This window comes from Nycticebus coucang, chromosome 3 (genome assembly GCF_027406575.1).
Source record: "Nycticebus coucang isolate mNycCou1 chromosome 3, mNycCou1.pri, whole genome shotgun sequence".
In the NCBI taxonomy this organism is placed as follows: Eukaryota; Metazoa; Chordata; class Mammalia; order Primates; family Lorisidae; genus Nycticebus; species Nycticebus coucang.
This window is the reverse complement of record NC_069782.1, coordinates 93706604-93726272: the sequence shown is the minus strand read 5'-3', so window position 1 is coordinate 93726272 and position 19669 is coordinate 93706604. Positions and strand designations below refer to the sequence as shown.

Sequence of the window (19669 nt, the reverse complement as noted above, 5' to 3'; positions counted from 1 at the left end):
TTTGGCTGATCAGATGAAATTAACAGTTTGAGTTGAGCACTTTCTTTAAAATTTTTAGAACTTGGGGAAGAATTTTCTTTACAAATAGAACAAGCTTCCTAGCACTCTGGGAGACTGAGGTGGGAGGATTGCTTGACCTCAGGAGTTTGAGACCAGCCTGAGCAAGAATGAGACCCCCATCTTTACTTAAAATAGAAAAACGAGCTGGACGTTGTGGTGAGTGCCTATAGTCCCAGCTACATGGGAGGCTGAGGCAAGGGATTCCTTGAGTCCAAGAGTTTGAGGTTGCTGTGAGCTGTGACACCAGAGCACTCAACCCAGGGTTATAAAGTGAGACTCCTGTCTCAAAAAAAAAGAAAAGAAAAGAAAAAAGAAAGAAAGAATGAAAGAAAGAAAAGAAAAGAACAAGCTGATACAGACTGAAAAGCTTTAGGACCCTACAAACCTCAGAGCGAAGACGTCTTCATGGAGACAATGTCACTGTTTCTTCAGTACAAATGTGTTGAGGGCAGATATTGGTGGTCATCCCTCAAGCTGCTGTTTCTACCCTCCCTGCAAAAGCACAATGCTCCAGAAACAATTCCATGCAGGTGGCACCAGAAGACCTTAGAAATGAAAATAAAACCTGACCTTGAGAAGCTCAGAAGAGGACCAGTCCAGGGACAGTGAGGGAATAGCTCAGATGTGCAGCCACCACTAAGTACAGGTATTCTTACTTCTGCTTTGTTCTGACCTCTACTTAGCTTTCTCCGATTTTCCTGAAGTCTTGGGGAGCCAATTCCTCATCCACTACTGTGACTTTGAGGATTAATCTGAGTCTCCAAGCTCTTTTAGTCTATATGGAAAAGTCCCTCCAATTAGACATGCATTTGGCATTTTAAAAATGAACCGATCAGGCTCGGCACCTGTGGCTCAAGCGGCTAAGGCACCAGCCACATACACCTGAGCTGGCAGGTTTGAATCCAGCCCGGGCTCACCAAACAACAATGACGGCTGCAACCAAAAAATAGCCGGGCATTGTGGCGGGCGCCTGTAGTCCCAGCTACTTGGGAGGCGGAGGCAGGAGAATCGCTTGAGCCCAGGAGTTGGAGGTTGCTGTGAGCTGTGGTGCCACAGCACTCTACCCAGGGTGACAGCTTGAGGCTCTGTCTCAAAAAAAAAAAATAGGGCAGCACCTGTAGCTCAGCGAGTAGGGCACTGGCCCCATATACCAAGGATGGCGGGTTTGAACCCGGCCCTGGCCATACTGCAACAAAAAAAATAAATAATGATAGCTGGGCATTGTGGCAGGTGCCTGTAGTCCCAGCTACTTGGGAGGCTGAGGCAAGGGAATCACTTAAGCCCAAGAGCTGGAGGTTGCTGTGAGCTGTGATGTCACAGCACTCTATTGAGGGTGACAAAGTAAGACTCTGTCTCTAAAGAAAAAGAACCCATACAAGAGCACTGAAGCAATTAACCTTCTGAGAACACATTCTTTAGAAAATTTGCCTTAGGTAGCTCAGTTGGCCCGAGGCTCTCAGATGTACATCCTTTTCTTTGTTTCATCCCTGCCTGAGCAATTCTGCTCAGAGCTCTGCCTTCAGCCTTGGACCTTTCCCACCTCTATGTTCTCTGGCCCCCAACTCAAAAGATGGGTTGGAGTATAAGCCCCAGTAGATAGAAAGTTTATGGTTTAATTGGGCATTTTCAGGTGAAAAAATAAACCAATCTCCCTACATAAGCATTAGCTGACATTTCCCCCAAACTTTATTTGGTGGTAAGAATCCTCTGGAGTAAGTATTTTTCTTTCTTTTTATTTATTTATTTTTTTATTGAGACAGAGTCTCACTTTGTCCTGCTGGGTACAGTGCTGTGGCATCATAGCTCACAGTAACCTCAAACTCTTGGACTCAAATGATCCTCTTGCCTCAGCCTCCCAAGTAGCTGGGACTACAGGTGCCTGCCACAACACCCAGCTATTTTTTTGTTGTAGTTGCCATTGCTGTTTGGCAGGCCCGGGCTGAGTCTGAACCCACCAGCTCCAGTGTATGTGGCTGGCATCCTAGCCGCTGAGCTATAGGCACCAAACCAACCACTTCTTTATGTTGAGCAGTTTGTTAAGAGTCCCTTGCATGGTCAACTTACAGAGGTTCTACTATATTTTTATTTTTGTAGACATGGTCTCCCTATGTAGCCAAAAGATCCATTGATCACTTCTTTGACTAGACCTAGTAGACACAATTATGGTTGGCTATATTAAACAGAAGGAAAAACTTTTTTTTTTCAAACAGTCTCACTCTGTCGTCCTGGGTAGAGTGCTGTGGAGTCATAGCTCACAGCAACCTCAGATTCTTAGGCTCAAGCTATTCTCTTGCTTCAGCCTCCTGAGTAGCTGGGACTATAGGCACTTTTATTTTTTTTTTCTATTTTTAGTAGAGATGGGGTTTCACTCTTGCTCAGGCTGATCTCGAACACAGGCAGAGCTCAGGCAATCCACTGGCTTTGACCTCCCAGTGTGGTAAGGTTACAGGTGTGAGCCACATTGCCCAGGCAAGGAAGAACATTTTTATCAAAACCTGGCTCGAGCTGGGCAGGGAAGAACCAATGCAGACATGACTTACACAGCTGGAGCTATCCTGGGATGTCACCAGGGGTTAGAAGTGGGATGATTCCCAGCTATAAGGACAAGCTGGGACAAGCCCCCATCTTCCTGACAATTTGATATTGCCTCAGAGATAATTCTCCAAACTCTAGAATCAACCAGATCTAGGTGTGAGTCTCAGCTCTAATTTTTACCTCTGGTGTAACCTTGGGGAAATTGCTTAAACCCTCAGTTTTCCCACCCATAAAAAGGTGATATTAACAGTATGGTCCTTAAAGGTTGTTAAAATTTAAAGAGCAAATGAACGTAGCTGGGTGCTGAGCCTCACACCTGTAATTCTAGCACTCTGAGAGGCCAAGACAGGAGGAGCACTAGAGCTCAGGAGTTCAAGACCAGCCTAAAGAAGAGGGAGACCTGGTTTCTACTAAAAATAGAAAAATTAGCCAGCGTGGCAGCAGGCACCTGCAGAACCAGCTCCCTCGAGGCAGAGGCAGGAGGATCACTTGAGGTCAGGACTTAGAAGTTGCAGCGAACTATCATGAGCCAGTGCACTCTGCCAGGGTGACAAAGGGAGACCCTGTCTCCAAAAAAGACAAGAAAAGGAATGTAATGCAAATAAAAGTGGGTTATTCTTGTTATCTATCTTAATGTCCTCTTGGAGACAACAAGATGTCCTCTTCTTTAGTTCCTGCCACATTTCCCCCAGTCACTGCCTCCAGAGTGCCCGCAGAGCATTCTGGCTAGGAATTACCCAAAACTGTTCCTCCCACTCACCCACTCAGTCTGCACACACACCTGTCTCTAGGGGTTCCTGCTGTGTCCCTGCTCCCTCTTCCCACCCATATCCACTCATTTAGTCCTATAGTGCCTTCTAAAAGGAGACTGTCCTCTTCACAGGATTTGGCTGCCCCAAGGAAAAGAAGGACCTTCGACAGTGGGTAGGGAAGACAAAAAGATAGAGGGTGGGGATGGAGGGTGAGCAGGAAGGGAGGAGCGGAGGATTCAGAATAAGAGGCGGAAGGGTGGAAGTGTGTCACGGAGTTCCTCAAAAATCTATGAATTCTGAATCTCATCATTTTAGTGAATGAACTCAGATGATTCACATCCCTTCATTTAGCCTCCACTTTCCTCTCTGTGTAATGGAAGGGGAAGTGCTTGTACTTGCTCTGGAGACAGAGAAGCATATAGAATCCAGAATCCAGCATGGGAGAGGTTATACGTCTTGTGGATTATGCATGTTATATTGGTTTTCTTTTTTTTTTTCAGAGACAGAGTCTTACTTTATCCCCCTTGGTAGAGTGCCGTGGCGTCACAACTCACAGAAACCTCCAACTCCTGGGCTTAGGTGATTCTCTTGCCTCAGCCTCCTGAGTAGCTGGACTACAGACTCCCCCAACAACACCCGGCTATTTTTTTTTTTTTTACAGTTTGGCCAGGGCCGGGTTCGAACCTGCCAACCTAGGTATATGGGACCGGCACCCTACCCACTGAGCCACAGGTGCCAGCCAGTATTGGTTTTCTTCTGATCAGGATTTTTTAGTGTTTCAGCTATTGGCTAAACATATTTTCCTAAACATTATTGACTTGGCAGTCTTCAGCAAACTCACCAGTTTCTGGTTAGTCATCCCAGCCCCTTGTTCCTGGGTATGCCCCTTAGCTTCCAGTTAAGCATCCATTGCTAGTCCACATGGTAACCTGAGCTAAAAGCAGAAGTTCAAGGACCAGGGCCTGACTGGTTCCTGGTGAGGAAATCAGAATCTAGAAGGTCTGGAAACTCATGACCCATAATACTACTTTGAGGTAATAAGTTCTTGACTGAGGTGGTAACTGGGTTTGGGTTAGGGACAAAGAAAAATTTGGCCCAGGCTCAAGACATTCAAGGAAAGGTCTGATTTGCCTGACCTGGGTGGGGCTGGGAATCAGGCCAGAGATGGTGAGGCAAGAAAGGGAGACGAGGGGTAGGGGTCATAGGCTGAAGCTGTAGGGACCAACTTGGCTCCCGGTTTATGGTACTATTGAGACAGAGTATAACCTCAGGGTCCAGCCTCCATGGTCTTTGCTTTCCATGAGTAAGGAAGCAAGTATGTGACTTCCCTCCACCCTTTCCACAAGCCGCTGGGGGCCTAGCAGCTCCAGCACCTCCCCTATCATGTTACAAGCCCAGAAGTGCCTCTCAATGCCTGCTGTTGCCAGACCAGTTTCCCCCTTGTACCAAGCACACAGTCAGAAGGGGGTCCTCAGACATTGAAACTATGTGCTTCCTTCCCAGAACTGCAGAGGAGTCCATCTATCTGCCCTATGTGTAGGAGGGAAAGAGAAGAGTGTCAGCCCCAGAGAGGAGGGAGAGGGAGTGGGAGTCAGGGCTGTGGGGGTGAGCAGCACATGCAGCTGTGTGTGCTGACTGCCTAGTTGCTGGGAACTGCTGTCCAAGGACACAGCATCCCCATTTAACTGGAATCCAGGAATAGGCTCCAGCATAATTTGGTCTTCTGGACTAATACAGCCACAGTCAGGAAGGAAAGGCAGGCACTTGAGCTAGGAATTAAAGTTCATTCTCCTGTCTCTAGCATCTAGAACTGTGCCTGGCACATAGTAGGTCCATGACAAATATTGGATAAGTGAAAAAGGGATGAATGAGTGCTTTCATACATAAGCATCATTTCATTCAATCTGCAAAGTGAGGCATAGGAAGGACAGGTGTTGCTTCATTTAACTACGGGAGAACTGAGATGAAAAGAGTTAAGCAACTTGACTAAGATCATTCAACTTGCTTGTGGCAAACTCAAGGGTACCTGTGATCTTTCTATAGCACCATTCTTTGTATAGCAACCCAGGAATATATTCTATGACTCCATGGGAACTTCCCTTTGGATCCAGGTGGTCAGAAAATCTCTCTTCTGGGGCCTGGTTTCGTGGACACACTGTCAGGGCCAGGTTCAGATACCCTGCCCCGCCCTGCACAGCTGGCATCTGCCTGCCCTTTTATGAGCAGCTCCTGGAAAGGCAGCCTCTCCATCAGTCTGTTGCCACATCTGAGTCAGGAGGTCGGGACTCCTGAGACACAGAATCAGGGGGTGAGTGGCTTCAATCTCATAGTCAGGAAAAAAATGAAATCATACACCTTCAGTTCCTTTTTCTTTTTCTTTCAATACAAATTTCAAGATAGCCTAGGCCACAAAATCAGTTCATGGAATTCAGTCAAGCAACTAACTTGCATTACAGGGAAGGCATCTTAGGAGCTCAGAACCTGTAGTTCAAGTAGTATTTCTAGAAGGTCTCCAAAGTCTGTAGGAGGGCTTTCTTAAGCTGGAATATCTTGTATCACCTGGCCCTTCTCCTCACAGCATTCTTTCTCTTTGTGGAGAGGTATAGAGCATAGGAACAAGGATCAGAAGACTTGGGTTCTGGTCCTGGCTTTGTCACTTACCTCTCCACCTCATTTTCGTCATTTGTAAAAGTGAAAACAATCCCAGTCTACATCAAGGCAGGTATGAGTTCAAAGAGGAATGGTTTACAACAAAGTGCCTTTAAGCACAAGCAAGAAATACCAGCTTATACTATTTTTTATGACAAGAAGAAAAAAAAAAAAGACAGAGGAGGGAACTTTCCAAGGTACCAAACCTCCCTGTTCCTACTCATTCACTGATTCAATCACAATAAACCTCCTACATGAACAAGGCATGTCCCAGGTGCTGAGGGAGAGACAAAGATAATTAAGATGTGATCTTTGCCTTCAAGGAACTGAAAATCTAGCACAGGCTTGGCACCAGAAGATGGCCACAGAGATTTCAGAGAGCATCAAAAGATCAGCAAGTGGATTAAGGAAGTTCTGTGGAGAGTTGGAGGAGGTAGGTAAAGAGATGGCAGGAGGAAGGCAGGGGGAGGAGGGGTGTCACACATAACGGTCTGGTCTCCTGGCCTCTTTGTCCAGGAGGAAATGAGGTCATCCTGCTCTCAGAATCAGCATGACAGCCTCCAGCCAAGTAATCTGGAGTCATGAGAGCTGCTGGGGGAGCAATGTGAATCATGACAGCCTCTGGGAATTTCCTGATAACTAACCTAGGAGTTTCGGGGTAAGTCCTCAGGCTGCAACATCTCTGTTTACATTTTGATCACGTTTATTTACAATTAATGGGTTCTCAAATCCAAACAAAACTGGCCACAGTCTTCTAGAGGAAGTAGCAAGACCAGCTCTGAGGCCTATAGCACCTCTGACTCAGTCTGTGCCCTGGGAGGCTGGTGGGTCAGCAGGCACAGAACAATTCTTCAGAGGATGATGGGTCACTCCTCCCCAGAGCTGGATGGTTAACTTGCACTTTCCCCAGCCAGAAACTGGCACCCTGAGACCTCTGGCTAGGGTGGAGCAAAGGGGCCTTTCCTCCTTCCTACCCTCGGGTGCTTCCCCTGCCTTCCTTCAGCCCCTATCAAGTGGACCCAGACCAAAGGTCCAGGTTTGCAAGGCAGCAAAATGCTGCAAGCCTAGGCAGGGAAAGGGACCAAACCTTGGGGCTTCTAATGAATTATTGGAACTCAGTCTCCTTCCTCCTGTTAAGGGAGCCAGTTCTAGGTGGCATTGAAGTGACCTGCAAGCCCTGGTTCCTGACACTAGCAGAAAGAGACGGGGGTGACTGAACCAGAATGCCTACTGTGCTGCTGCAATTTTACCCATGCTGTGTCTGTGTGTGTAGACAAATGTGTGTGCTCATCCTCAAGCAGGAAGGGCAGATGCCATCACTTACAAATGGCCTGTCTTTCTGAAGGCCAATTTTATTTGATGAACAATTGTTTTTTATCTTAATAGAAACAAGGCTATATGATGAAGTCGAATACTAAATATATATGCATTTAAAAATGGATAATTATTTTTTGGACTGTTTTAAAAATGTAAGCAATGTAACAGGACATGCAGTGAAAAAGATATTTTCCTCTTATCTTGTCCTCCAGTCTCCTCCCCTCAGAGGTGAGAACAGAACTTCCTACCCTACCCTTCCTACTCTGTCTACATTAATAAGTCTTTACTATTCCATTGTATTTATTTATTTTTCTGAGACAGAGCCTCAAGCTGTTGCCCTGGGTAGAGTGCTGTAGCATCAAAGCTCACAGCAACCTCCAACTCCTGGGCTCAAGTGATTCTCCTGCCTCCATCTCCCAAGCAACTGGGACTATAGGCACCCACCACAACGCCTGGCTACTTTTTGGTTGCAGCCATCATTGTTGTTTGGCAGGCCCGGGCTGGATTTGAACCTGCCCGCTCAGGTGTATGTGGCTGGCGCCTTAGGTGCTTGAACCACAGGTACCGAACCCCATTGTCTTTATTTTTTAATTTATTAATTAATTAATTTTTTTTTTTGTAGAGACAGAGTCTCACTTATGGCCCTGGGTAGAGTGCCGTGGCATCACACAGCTCACAGCAACCTCCAACTCCTGGGCTTAAGTGATTCTCTTGCCTCAGTCTCCCGAGTAGCTGGGACTACAGGTGCCTGCCACAACGCCCGGCTATGTTTTTGGTTGCAATTCAGCCGGGCCGGGTTTGAACCTGCCACCCTCGGTATATGGGGCCAGCGCCTTACCGACTGAGCCACAGGCGCCGCCCTATTTTTTAATTTTTCAAACTTTTTTGAGACAAAGCCTCAAACTGTCACCCTGGGTAGAGTGCTGTGGCATCATAGCTCACAGCAACCTCAAACTCCTGGGCTTAAGCGATTCTCTTGCCTCAACCTCCCAAGTAGGTGGGACTACAGGCACCCGCCACAATGCCAGGCTATTTTTTGGTTGTAGTTGTCATTGTTGTTTGGCAGGCCAGCTCTGTTGTATGTGGCTGGTGCCTTAGCCACTTGAGCTCCATTGTCTTTATTAATTAACTTTATTCTTGCCCAGGCAAATATATGGACTATTCTTCATAGGAATTTCCCAAGACCACCAACACTTCAGTGAGAAGCATCAATAGTTTGTCCCCTAGGTAGCCGGGCATTGTGGCGGGCACCTATAGTCCCAGCTACTGGGAGGCTGAGGCAAGAGAATCACTTAAGCCCAGGAGTTTGACATTGCTGAGAGCTATGATGCCACAGCACTCTACTGAGGGCGACATAGTGAAACTTTGAATCCAAAAAAAAAAAAAAAGAATAGTTTGTCCCCTAAGACTTTATTCCTACAATCCTATAGTATCATATCATGACCCTATTCAATGCTTATCAATCCCCCACTTTCGAAGATTAAACCAAACTGCAAATTCTGGTTTTTTGTTTTATTTTGTTTTTTTGAGACAGACCCCAGTAGAGTGCTGTGTCGTCACAAGTCACAGCAACCTCCAACTCTTGGGCTTAAGCGATTCTCCTGCCTCAGCCTCCCGAGTAGCTGGGACTACAGGCGCCCGCCACAAACCGCAAATTCTTAATAACCCTGTCCTTGCCTCTCTCCATCTGATAACACAACCAAACTCCCTTATCCCGGTAAGCAGAAAGCTCAGCTTCGGCTCCCTCGCTGGTTGCGCTGGTGGTAGTGAGTGGCCTGGCCTTAGACGAGAGGCAGCCCTGTTGGGAGGCTTCTGTGCCTGTGTTTCAGGGAGCATATACATTTTCGCCTACAATTTTCACCTTGATAAAGAGACTTTACAGCTACATGAGCTGCGGGTCTGAATCACTCTGAGGCAGGTAAGAGGTTGGAGAACTGACGAGGGGATCCCCAAGGAGGTCCTAATCAGAGCTGGGCTGGGAAGGAAGTCTCCAAGCGCCCCTCTCTCTTCTCTGCAATTCGTAGGGGAAGGAGGATCCCCCGCACTGGTGCGGGCCCCACGGCCGGGCAAATGGTACGAGGGGCAGAGAGTTCACATGCCTCTCGATCCAGACTCGTTCGTTCCCTCGGCTGGGGATCGCATTGCCTCCCCCAACGTTGTCAGAGTTGCGGAAGCACGCGGGGTCCGGGTCCCTGCAGGCCGCGGGGAAGGGACGGGAAGGGAGTGGAGCGGGCGCTGGGGCGGGGCGGGGCCGGGCTGGGCGGGTCCTAATATAGAGCCCGCGCGGCTGGCGGGCAGCTCAGCGCCGACGCCCGAGCCCCAGAGCCCGCCCTAGTGTCAACCTGTCCCCGCAGTGCCGGCTCGCGCCCTCCCGCCGCAGCCCTGGTGAGTGTCGGCGCTCCTGAGCGCCCGGCGGGATGCGCGGCGGCGGCTCCCGTGCGCCTTTCCCCACCTCGGGCCTCCGTGGACGCGCAGCGGCTGCCCGCAGTCACCGCTCCCCTTCCGTGCGTGCCCCTGCGAGTGGCGGCCCCCCGAGCTCCCTTGCGGAGGGACTGCGGGGCAGGGGGGGCTGACCAGCTCCGGCTCGCCCCGCAGGGCGCCCATGGGCTCCTCCCCTGAACTGCAGAAACCCACCCCATCCGCCTCCTCGCTTCTCACCCTGACTTCTCCTTCCCTTGCAGAGCCGCTGTCTAGAGCCCCAACCTCGCCACCATGAGAGTCCCGCTGGCCTTTGTGCTCCTCTGCGTCCTGGTTGTGAGCGACTCTAAAGTGAGTGGCTTCCTGTCTGCCTTATGTCGTGGGAGGGGGACAGGACCTCTGAACCGCGCCAGGGAGGGAAGGGGCTGCAAAGGAACTTGGAGTCCTCCAGATTCTCCAGGGGAAAATAGGACAGGTGTGGCAGCGGGTTGCACTCCTGGCAGGGGAATAAGAAGCTGCAGGGACTGCTGCAGCCTGAGGGCAGCTGGTATGCGAAGCTTGCTGGAGTCAATTCATTTCTCCCTGCGGGAAACCTATGATCTTTCATTTGAGGGTTAGTTAGATATGTATGAACAGGGTGAGGAGAGAGGGAGCTGGAAGGAAGAGTGGGTTTGGGAATTCTGGCCAGTTTATTATCTTCATCCCTGTAATCCCAGGAGCTTGAGACCTTTGGTGACCCGCCTCTCCCAATCTCTTCCAGGGCAGCCGTGAACTTCAAGGACAGTCTGATGCATGTAAGTATCTGTCCCTTGCACCACAGTTGGTGGCACAAACATCTTGGAAAAGCCTTGGGGGAGGAGCCCCCCAGGAGTGGCTCCTCTCCCCACCCCCAGCTCCTTGCTTAACCCACCTTTGTGCTCTCCAGCAAACTGTGGTTGTCTGAATGGAGGAACATGTGTGAGCTACAAGCACTTCTCCAACATTCGCGGATGCATCTGCCCGAAGAAATTCCAAGGGGAGCACTGTGAGATAGGTATGGAGATCCTGACTCTCATGGGGAAGGTGGAGGCGCCAGAGATTTCAGGGCAGTGAGAGATGCATGGGATACAAGAGTAGCAGGAATGAGGAGCTGCAGGTGGGCTGGGTGACATCTTCATCCCTATGTGATATACACTGTCAAAGATAAAAACATGTACACTATTTCATGAAGCAGTGGTTGCACATATGTGAGGTGGGATGGAAGGAGACCCTTTCCAGTGTCCTCTGCCAGGTCTGAAGTCATGCTCTCTGTAAAATGCCTCTCTGAACTTTCTTCTCTTTCTAATATTCTCTCATTCTAATGTCCTTCCACAGATACAGCAAAAACCTGCTATCAGGGGAATGGTCACTCTTACCGAGGAAAGGCCAACACTGATGTCATGGGCCGGTCCTGCCTGGCCTGGAACTCTGCCACTGTCCTTCTGAAAACATACCATGCCCACAGGCCTGATGCCCTTCAGCTGGGCCTGGGGAAACACAATTACTGCAGGTGAGGTGGGGGCGCAAGGACCAAGAACCCTCCCCATACCTCACAAAAACCCTGTTACCATCTCCTTCTGCTCCCAGAGGGCTGGATATAGCATGAGAAAAGCAGAGCCTCTGGTGGAATCATCCCTGGAAGGGAGGATGCAGGGAAGGCCTTCCGGGCTGGAATGACATTCCCTACCTACTCCTCTGTGTTGCCAGGAACCCAGACAACCAGAGGCGGCCCTGGTGTTATGTGCAGGTTGGCCTAAAACAGATCGTCCAAGAGTGCATGGTGCCTGACTGCTCTGTTGGTGAGTGTCACTAACCTGGCAGGGACAGTACGGTGGAAGGGGGATGAAGAGGGATGCTGCCTGAGAGGGATGCTTTATCCCACCTGCCTCCCCAAGACACTCTTTTTTTTTTTATCCTCCAGGTAAAAGGCCCTTCTCTCCTCCAGAAAAATTAGAGTTTCAGTGTGGCCAGAAGGCTCTGAGGCCCCGCTTTAAGATTGTTGGGGGAGAATTCACCACCATTGAGAACCAGCCCTGGTTTGCAGCCATCTATAAGAGGCACCGGGGAGGCTCTGTCACTTACGTGTGTGGGGGCAGCCTCATCAGTCCTTGCTGGGTGGTTAGTGCCACACACTGCTTCATGTACGTTCTTTTGTCTCTTCTCTCTGTCCCTCCTGCCCCATCCCTTTCTCCTCCCCAGCAAAGGATTCCATCTCAATTCTCCCTCATCAGCCCCTCTCCCTTGTGTCCCATGACTTGGGAACAAATTATGCTTTGAGGCTTCTAAACTGGGGAGGAGGAAGTGACAGAATTCCATGAGAATGGGCTGTCTGATGGGTCTCACCTCCCACAGTAATTACCCACAGAAGGATGACTACATTGTCTACCTGGGTCGGTCAAATCTTAACTCCAATACGCCTGGGGAGATGAAGTTTGAGGTGGAACAGCTCATCCTGCACGAGGACTATAGCGCTGAGACACTCGCTCACCATAATGATATTGGTGAGTAGGAAACCCTGACCACCTCCATGATGGCTTGGGGAAAGAGGAGACCAAGGGGAGACCCAAGAAGAGTTTGAGGCTGTTGGGAAACTTTAGGTCCCTGCTTTATGCAGCAGGGCGAGTGGCAGGGAAGAGTTTGTAGTGCAATATATGAGGGGCCTGGTGCTTCTCTGTAGAGACCCTGAATATGGCAAACAGGTAGCCTCTTCTGAGTGGAAACAGCCCTGTAGGTGTGTGGCATTGGCTGGGAAGGCCTCATTTATGTGAATTAGAAGACATTCCTTCTGTTGGATGCAGCCCCTGTCAGTACCAGGGTATAGAACCCGGAGAAGAGAGGCTTGGGCTGCATTTCAGCCCAGGTACTTCAGCAGAGGCTTTTTGCAGGAAACAATCTGTATGGCTGTATATGGCAGCCCCGGCTGTATGTGGCAGTCCAGGCCTTCGTCAGTAGTTGGAACAAAGCCCTTGGAGCCTGTGAGGCTTCCGATTGACAACTCTCTCTGACTATAACTGACCTAGGAATAGACATAGACCACTCCCTCAGAGTTTGGAGGGAAGAGATGGGTGCCACCTGACTAGGTGGTGGTCTTTCCCCTCTGACCCTCTGTCCTCCTCTAGCCTTGCTGAAGATCCGTTCCAGTGAGGGCCAGTGTGCACAGCCATCCCGGTCTATACAGACCATCTGCCTGCCCCCAATGTATGGTGATGCTAATTTTGGCACAAGCTGCGAGATCACTGGCTTTGGAAAAGAGAGTTCCAGTAAGTGACATTTGGGGGTTGACTGAGAGGGTTCTAGGGGAGCATTGTGACCCAGAAGTGGGCCCAGCATGATTAAGGGAAGACTGTGGAGTCAGAGATGAGAGCTTTATGGAGGTAGCAGATGGGCCTGGGTAGAGTGGGAGTGTTGTTTGGGGAGAATGGGCCATGAGGGTGAGTAGATGGGGGTGAGGGTCTATCACTGGGGTAAAGGTTCAGATTTGGATGGAAAAGAATAAGGGCTTTCCCTGGTAGAGACACTTTCGTTCTCCTCCTGGCAGAGCACCCCAGTGGACAGACATATCTTAACAGAGATTCCTCCCTCTTTCCTCTACCTAGATGACTATCGCTATTCAGAGCAGCTGAAAATGACTGTTGTGAAGCTGGTTTCCCACCAGGAGTGCCAGCAGCCCCACTACTATGCCTCTGAAGTCACTACCAAAATGCTATGTGCCTCTGACCCACAGTGGGAAACAGATTCTTGCCAGGTGAGCCTTCGAAGCATCTCTTTCCCTCACCCCCAAATCTCCACAGAGCTACAGAGCTCGTCCCTGCCAGCTCTGGGGAGTCTCTCTTCAGCCAAAGCCCCAACCCACCATAATCAGGAGCTCAGACCTTCAGGATTTTTAAACCATTTCTTATATGTTTGCCAAACATTGTCACAAGCCCAGCTCTGTGCTAGGGACTTTAGACTGTCTGGTACTAAGACCGTAGAAAGAGCCAGGGCTCAATGGCTCACACCTGTAACCCAGCACTCTGGGAGGCTGAGATAGGTGGATTGCTTGAGCTCAGTGTTCGAGACCAGCTTGAGCAAGAGTGAGACCCTGTCTCTACTAAAAATAGAGAAACTAGCCAGGCGTTGTGGTGGGTGCCTGTAGTCCCAGCTACTCAGGAGGCTGAGGCAAGAGGATCGCTTGAGCCCAAGAGTTTGAGGTTGTTGAAGTTGCTGTGAGCTCTGATGATGCCATAGCATTCTAGCCAGGGCAACAGAGTGAGACCCTGTCTCAAAAAGATAAAGAAAGAGAAAGAGGAAAGAAGGGAAGGAGGGAGAAAGGGAGGGAAGGAAAAAGGGAAGGAGGAAGGGAGGGAGGGAGGAAGGGAGAGAGGGAGGAAGGAGAGAGAAAAGAAATATACAAAATGGAGAAGGAGCCTGACAAAGTCCAGGGTGAGGAGGACAAGTGGGGCCTGGGAGCATAAATGCAACAGTGGCAGATAACAGGCTTTGAAGGCCACCAGAGGATTTTAAACTTGGTGTAGTAGGAAACAGGCAGCACGTGAGGTTATTGACTCTAGGACACTCTCCCCTCTCTCTCTCTCAGGCACAGTTAGGGTGATGGGGTCTAAAGGGTCCCTCCTCACTTCTTCAAGGGCTCATTTTTTGTGTCTTTGGTTTTCCAGGGAGACTCAGGGGGCCCCCTCGTCTGCTCTACCCAAGGCCGCCTGACTCTGACTGGGATTGTGAGCTGGGGCCGTGGATGTGCCTTGAAGGACAAGCCAGGCGTTTACACAAGGGTCTCCCGCTTCCTGCCCTGGATCCGTACTCACATGGGGAAAGAAAATGGCCTCTGAGGGCTCCCAGGGAGACGAGGGAGGCATCAGGGCACCACCTACTCCCTCGCTGACCGTCATTTTTGCAGTAGGGTCATCTCCGTCAGCTGTAAGAATAGACTGGGGAAGATAGGCTCTGCAGAGATGGTTTTGCTTGCGTTGCCCACCAGGGTGAGCGACAGACAATAGCTTTACCCTCAGTCACAGGCCTGGGTGCAGGCACTCAGACCTCCCGGCCAGGATGGAGAGGTGGTCCTGACTCAGGATGGTACTGACCAGTAGTTTGTCTTTTTCTAGACTAAAGCCTTCAGCGGCTAAAAATGGCATCTCTTGTGCATGGGTGGAAGGAGAGTCAGCTCCCCTAACAATGGGCATTCAGGAGGCCCATTGTTGAGAAATGAATAATTTCCCAATTAGGAAGTGTAACAGCTGAAGTCTCTGAAGGGAGCTTGACCAATGTGAGAACAGCAGTTTGGGGAGCAGAGACACTAATGACTTGACGGAGTGGCTCTGACACGCCATGAATGTATTGATATGAGGAAATATTATGTACATGTGTGTGTTTGCACACTTGTGCACAGGCTGTGAGTGTAAGAGCTGGTATCTGATTGCAAGTCTAGATATTTCCCTAAACTGAACTGTGATGTCACATAGTATGGTCTGTCTGGAGATGTTATGGGTCACTCCTGGGGCCTCTGGGGTCCTCCACGTGATGGTGCCTGTGAACGTTTTATTCTGGGGCATGACCTGTGACCAGCACTGAATGGCTCATTGTTACACAGACGTTCCTTTCTTGGCCAGTTATCCCTTTTTACCTTTCAGCCTAATTCATCCAATCCTCACTGGGTGGGGTGAGGACCACTCCTATACACTGAATATTTAATAACGACATTCTGCTATTTTTATTTATATCTATTTTTATAATTGTAAATAAAATTGATCAATAAAATGTGATTTTTTTTCTGAGACTTTGGCTTCTCCCTTGTACTTGTATGGGAGGGAGATGGGGAACTTTAAAAGGTAGAAAATGATAAGGGTGTCATGCTCTTTAGAGTCTTGCAGGGCCATATCTCTGGGCTTAATGGGGTTTCAGGAGGTAGCGGTTAGGATTGTTGTAGGGCTGGGCCTCTATAAACATAATGTACAAAATGGTGCCCCAAACCAGGGGCCCATGGCTTAGTAAGTGGTGTGCAGGCTTAGTTTCAGCTTCCAATTGCCTTCTTAGCCCGATGCCTTTGTGCAATGCACATCTTATACAACTGTACACAATGGTCCTTTTTGGGATTAACTGTACATTCTCTTTGCTCTACCCTAATCAGTCCTTGGGCAACTAAGAATAGTTACATGCCAGCCTGAGCAAGAGCAAGACCCTGTCTCTACTAAAAGTAGAAAAATTAAGGCCATGTACAGTGGCTCATGCTTGTAATCCCAGCACTCTGGGAAGCTGAGGTGGGCAGATCGCCTCAGCTCATGAGTTTAAGACCAACCTGAGCTAGAGCAAGACCCCATTGAAAATAGCCAGGCATTGAGGCGGGCGCCTGTAGTCCCAGCTACTTGGAAAGCTGAGGCAAGAGAATCACTTGAGCCCAAGAGTTAGAGGTTGCCATGTGCTATGATGCCACCACAGCACTCTACTGGGGGTGACAAAGTGAGACTCTGTATAAAAAAAAAAAAAAATAGAAAAATTAGCCCGGCATTGTGGCAGGCACCTATGGTCCCAGCTACTTGGGAAGCTGAGGCAAGAGGATTGCTTGAGCCCAAGAGTTTGAGGTTGCTATGAGCTATGATGCCAGGGCACTCAACTCAGGGCAGAGTGAAATTCTGTCTCCAAAATAAATAAATACATAAATAACACTTGCATGAGTGAAAATTTCTGATCTAAAATTCCAGCTTGAGTCTGTGACTTTCCACAAACAGAAAACATAATTTCCCATCATCCATGTATGGATGGTTCTGCACTTTCTCAGTGTGTTACTGGAGCTCATTATCAGCCATTGCTATCCCTAGGATTAAGGGGCTCACAATCTAAAGCTGGATGATGTCTCAATGGGGGTGACCATATAATTTGAATAAAACATCAGGTTCTGAAGAACTGGGGTGTATGGATAGGCTGGGAGTTATAGCTGGATGCCAAGATATTAGAATTTCTAAGTTGTGTTAATCATTTTTGGCAGTGTTTCCTAATCAAGTCACCTGAGAACCTTTTAAAAATATATACATACCTATGTTCCACCTGTAGAAATTGCAATTCAGGTCAGGGCTTGTGTCAAGGGCTTATGGGTTTAGAAAAACTCCCCATCAGATATGCACCACTGATTAAGAACCTTTGGGAACAACTGGTCAAAATATATAAAGGCCTCAAATTCCTGATATGGTCAGCGTGAGTTCTCTGCATGAACAGCCTGTTTCTAAGTAGGGTTCAGGGGGTATAAGGTCTCCCAGACTTACCAAACTGTGGCTCCTAGCCTAGTAAGGAGGTCAAGAACCCAATATGTTCAGCTGTTAATCTCCGTAATCTTACATGTTGCCTTACATAGTGGGTGCAGTGGTTCAGAGAGTGATTTGGGAGTTAGGTGGCCTGGACTATAATCCTGGCTCTGACACTAGCTGTGTGATTTGGGAAGGACTATTAGTTTCTTCATCTGTAAAAAAGGCCTGAGTTTCTTCATCTGTAAAAAAGAGATAATAATATCTACCTCCTAGGATTATTATAAAGATTCATGAGTTCATATGTCTCTTAGCGTGATCCTGGCATCTAATAAAAACCTAAATGGAATAGTAGAATTACTATTACACAGGTAATTCCTGTAGCATGGAATGGGAATTCCCTCCCCTCACTCACCTCTGAATTGCGTTGTTTTATGGGAATAGAAACTTGCCAGGAAAGAAAAGGCATGATTTGAGGCTAAGGGACCCAGCCCAGCCTGAGTTGCTGTGCATTCCCCCTGAGGGGCCAAGAAAGATCTTGTTCAAACTTGAGCAGCTCCAGCATTAGGGCTCCCAGACACTGAAAACAGGAAGTATGAGCCCCACTGACAGGGTTGAGCAATGAAGCTGCTAATAATCTTCAGACCATTTCCCAGCCACCACCCGACCCCCAGCCAGCTGTTGTCTCTTCCTCACAATCGTAGATCTTGCTCAGGACTGGCATGCCCCAGTCATTTCTCCAACAACCAGCTTCATCGCTCCAAATCGTCACCTCCGAGATTACCTTCTTTTAGTGCTTCCATGACTGAGCACTGTGCTAAATTCTTCACATGTTGTCTGAGTTAATCCTCACAACAATCCTCTGAGGAAGGAACTATCATTAGCCCTGATTAATAGTAGAGAAAATGGAGGCACAGAGAGACTCAGTGACTTGCACAAGGCAATGCAGCTGCAGATGCAAAGATCCAGTATTCAAACCTGGTTCCTGAGCCCACATGCCCAGCACTGCGACATAACACCTCTCAGGAGGGCCCAAATGGGGGAGCAGAGCGCTGCCCTCCTTTCAAGCATCCTACTTCAGGAATGCTAGATTTCTTGCAAAGTATGTCAGGGTTCTGTTGATGTGAAATGTCCGTATATCAACCCTCCTACATAAGAATGCTTTCCTCTTAAACAATTCCCAGGCCAGGCTCGGTGCCCATAGCTCAGTGAGTAAGGTGCTGGCCATAAACCCTGAAGCTGGCGGGTTCGAGCCCGGCCTGGACCTGCGAAAACAACAATGACAACCACAAACCAAAAAATAGCTGGGCATTGTGGTGGGCCCTGTAGTCCCAGCTACTCGGGAGGCTGTGGCAAGAGAATCACTTAAGCTCAAGAGTTTGAGATTTCTGTGAGCTGTGACACTCTACTGAGGGCAACATAGTGAGATTCTGTAGGCCAGAGAAGGAGACCACATTCAGCCACCAGTTTCAAAGTATAACTTCACCCCTCTCAAGCTAACCTCAGGCTCTCTGCTGAAATCTGGTTTCATTGAAGTGGTTTCCGTTTTCACCAGAAGCCCTCCTTCTGAAATATTCTGCAGGCCTCTGTATTATCAGGACTCAACCTGATTTCCACGTATGCTCTGCCTTTCCCAAGTCAGCACCTCACTACAGCCGCACCCCTGCATATACCCCTCCACACTCACCCCCATTGCATCCATCTTCTACACCAGCAGGAAACATTTGAGCCCTCCCCGTGAATCAGATGCAGTGAGAGGAGTTGCTGAGATGTTTTTTTTAAACATCAGTTCTATGAGATATTATATAACACATCCATTTATTCTTTTTTCATTTTGTAGGAGCAGGGTCTCTCTATGTTGTCTAGGTTGGTCTCAATTTTCTAGGCGCAAGTGATCCTCCTGCCTTAGCTTCCTGAGTAGCTGGGACTATAGGTGTGGACCTGGCCACCCACCTAAGATGTACAACTCAATGGTTTTTAGTACATTTGTCACCCTACAAAGAAATTCTGTCCCCGTAGGCAATCACTCCCTTTTTCTCCCCAACTCTTTCAGCCCTGGGTAACCCCTGATCTACTTTCTGTTTCTTCTACAGATTTGCCAATTCAGGGCATTTTAGAATCAATGCAATCCTGTAATACATGGTCCTTTGTAACTGGCCTTAAGCTCTATCCAGACCCAGTTGGGCCTTCAAACATGAACAGAAATTTGCCAAACAAGGAGGAGAAAGGCATTTTATTTTATTTTATTTTTTTTCTTTTGTAGAGACAGAGTCTCACTGTACTGCCCTCGGGTAGAGTGCCGTGGCGTCACACGGCTCACAGCAACCTCTAACTCTTGGGCTTACGCGATTCTCTTGCCTCAGCCTCCCGAGTAGCTGGGACTACAGGCGCAGGCCACAACGCCCGGCTATTTTTTCTTTTTGTTGCAGTTTGGCCGGGGCTGGGTTTGAACCCGCCACCCTTGGCATATGGGGCTGGCGCCCTACTCACTGAGCCACAGGCGCCGCCCGAGAAAGGCATTTTAGGTGCAGGAAAGATCATGGAGGCATGAAAAGGCAAGGTGCTCTCAGGAAATGAAGAGTAGACTGTTGCAGGAGAAAAGAATCTAGGATGCAGTGAACTTGCAGAGACTGGGGATGGGGATTCAGCTGATAAGTACCCTTAGGCAGGGCTAGGTCCCAGCAGTGA

At 48.8% G+C, this 19669-nt stretch overlaps 1 protein-coding gene across 7 annotated transcripts; it reads left to right on the top strand.

Annotated features, from left to right (window-relative positions):
- The first annotated feature begins 689 nt into the window (after positions 1–689).
- Positions 690–15515, top strand: PLAU (plasminogen activator, urokinase). Of its 7 annotated transcripts, XM_053585006.1 has the most exons (12): positions 8870–9030; positions 9143–9231; positions 9995–10082; positions 10492–10525; positions 10657–10764; positions 11085–11259; positions 11457–11548; positions 11671–11890; positions 12102–12250; positions 12869–13009; positions 13346–13494; positions 14405–15515. In XM_053585006.1, the coding sequence occupies exons 3-12, from the start codon at positions 10026–10028 to the stop codon at positions 14573–14575; spliced, it is 1296 nt and encodes a 431-aa protein (XP_053440981.1). In that variant the 5' UTR covers positions 8870–9030; positions 9143–9231; positions 9995–10025; the 3' UTR covers positions 14576–15515. The 7 variants fall into 7 exon arrangements, with proteins under 7 accessions (XP_053440984.1, XP_053440979.1, XP_053440981.1 ...); XM_053585009.1 differs by lacking the exons at positions 8870–9030; positions 9143–9231 and adding an exon at positions 690–706; XM_053585004.1 differs by lacking the exons at positions 8870–9030; positions 9143–9231 and adding an exon at positions 6540–6654.
- The last annotated feature ends 4154 nt before the right edge of the window (positions 15516–19669 follow it).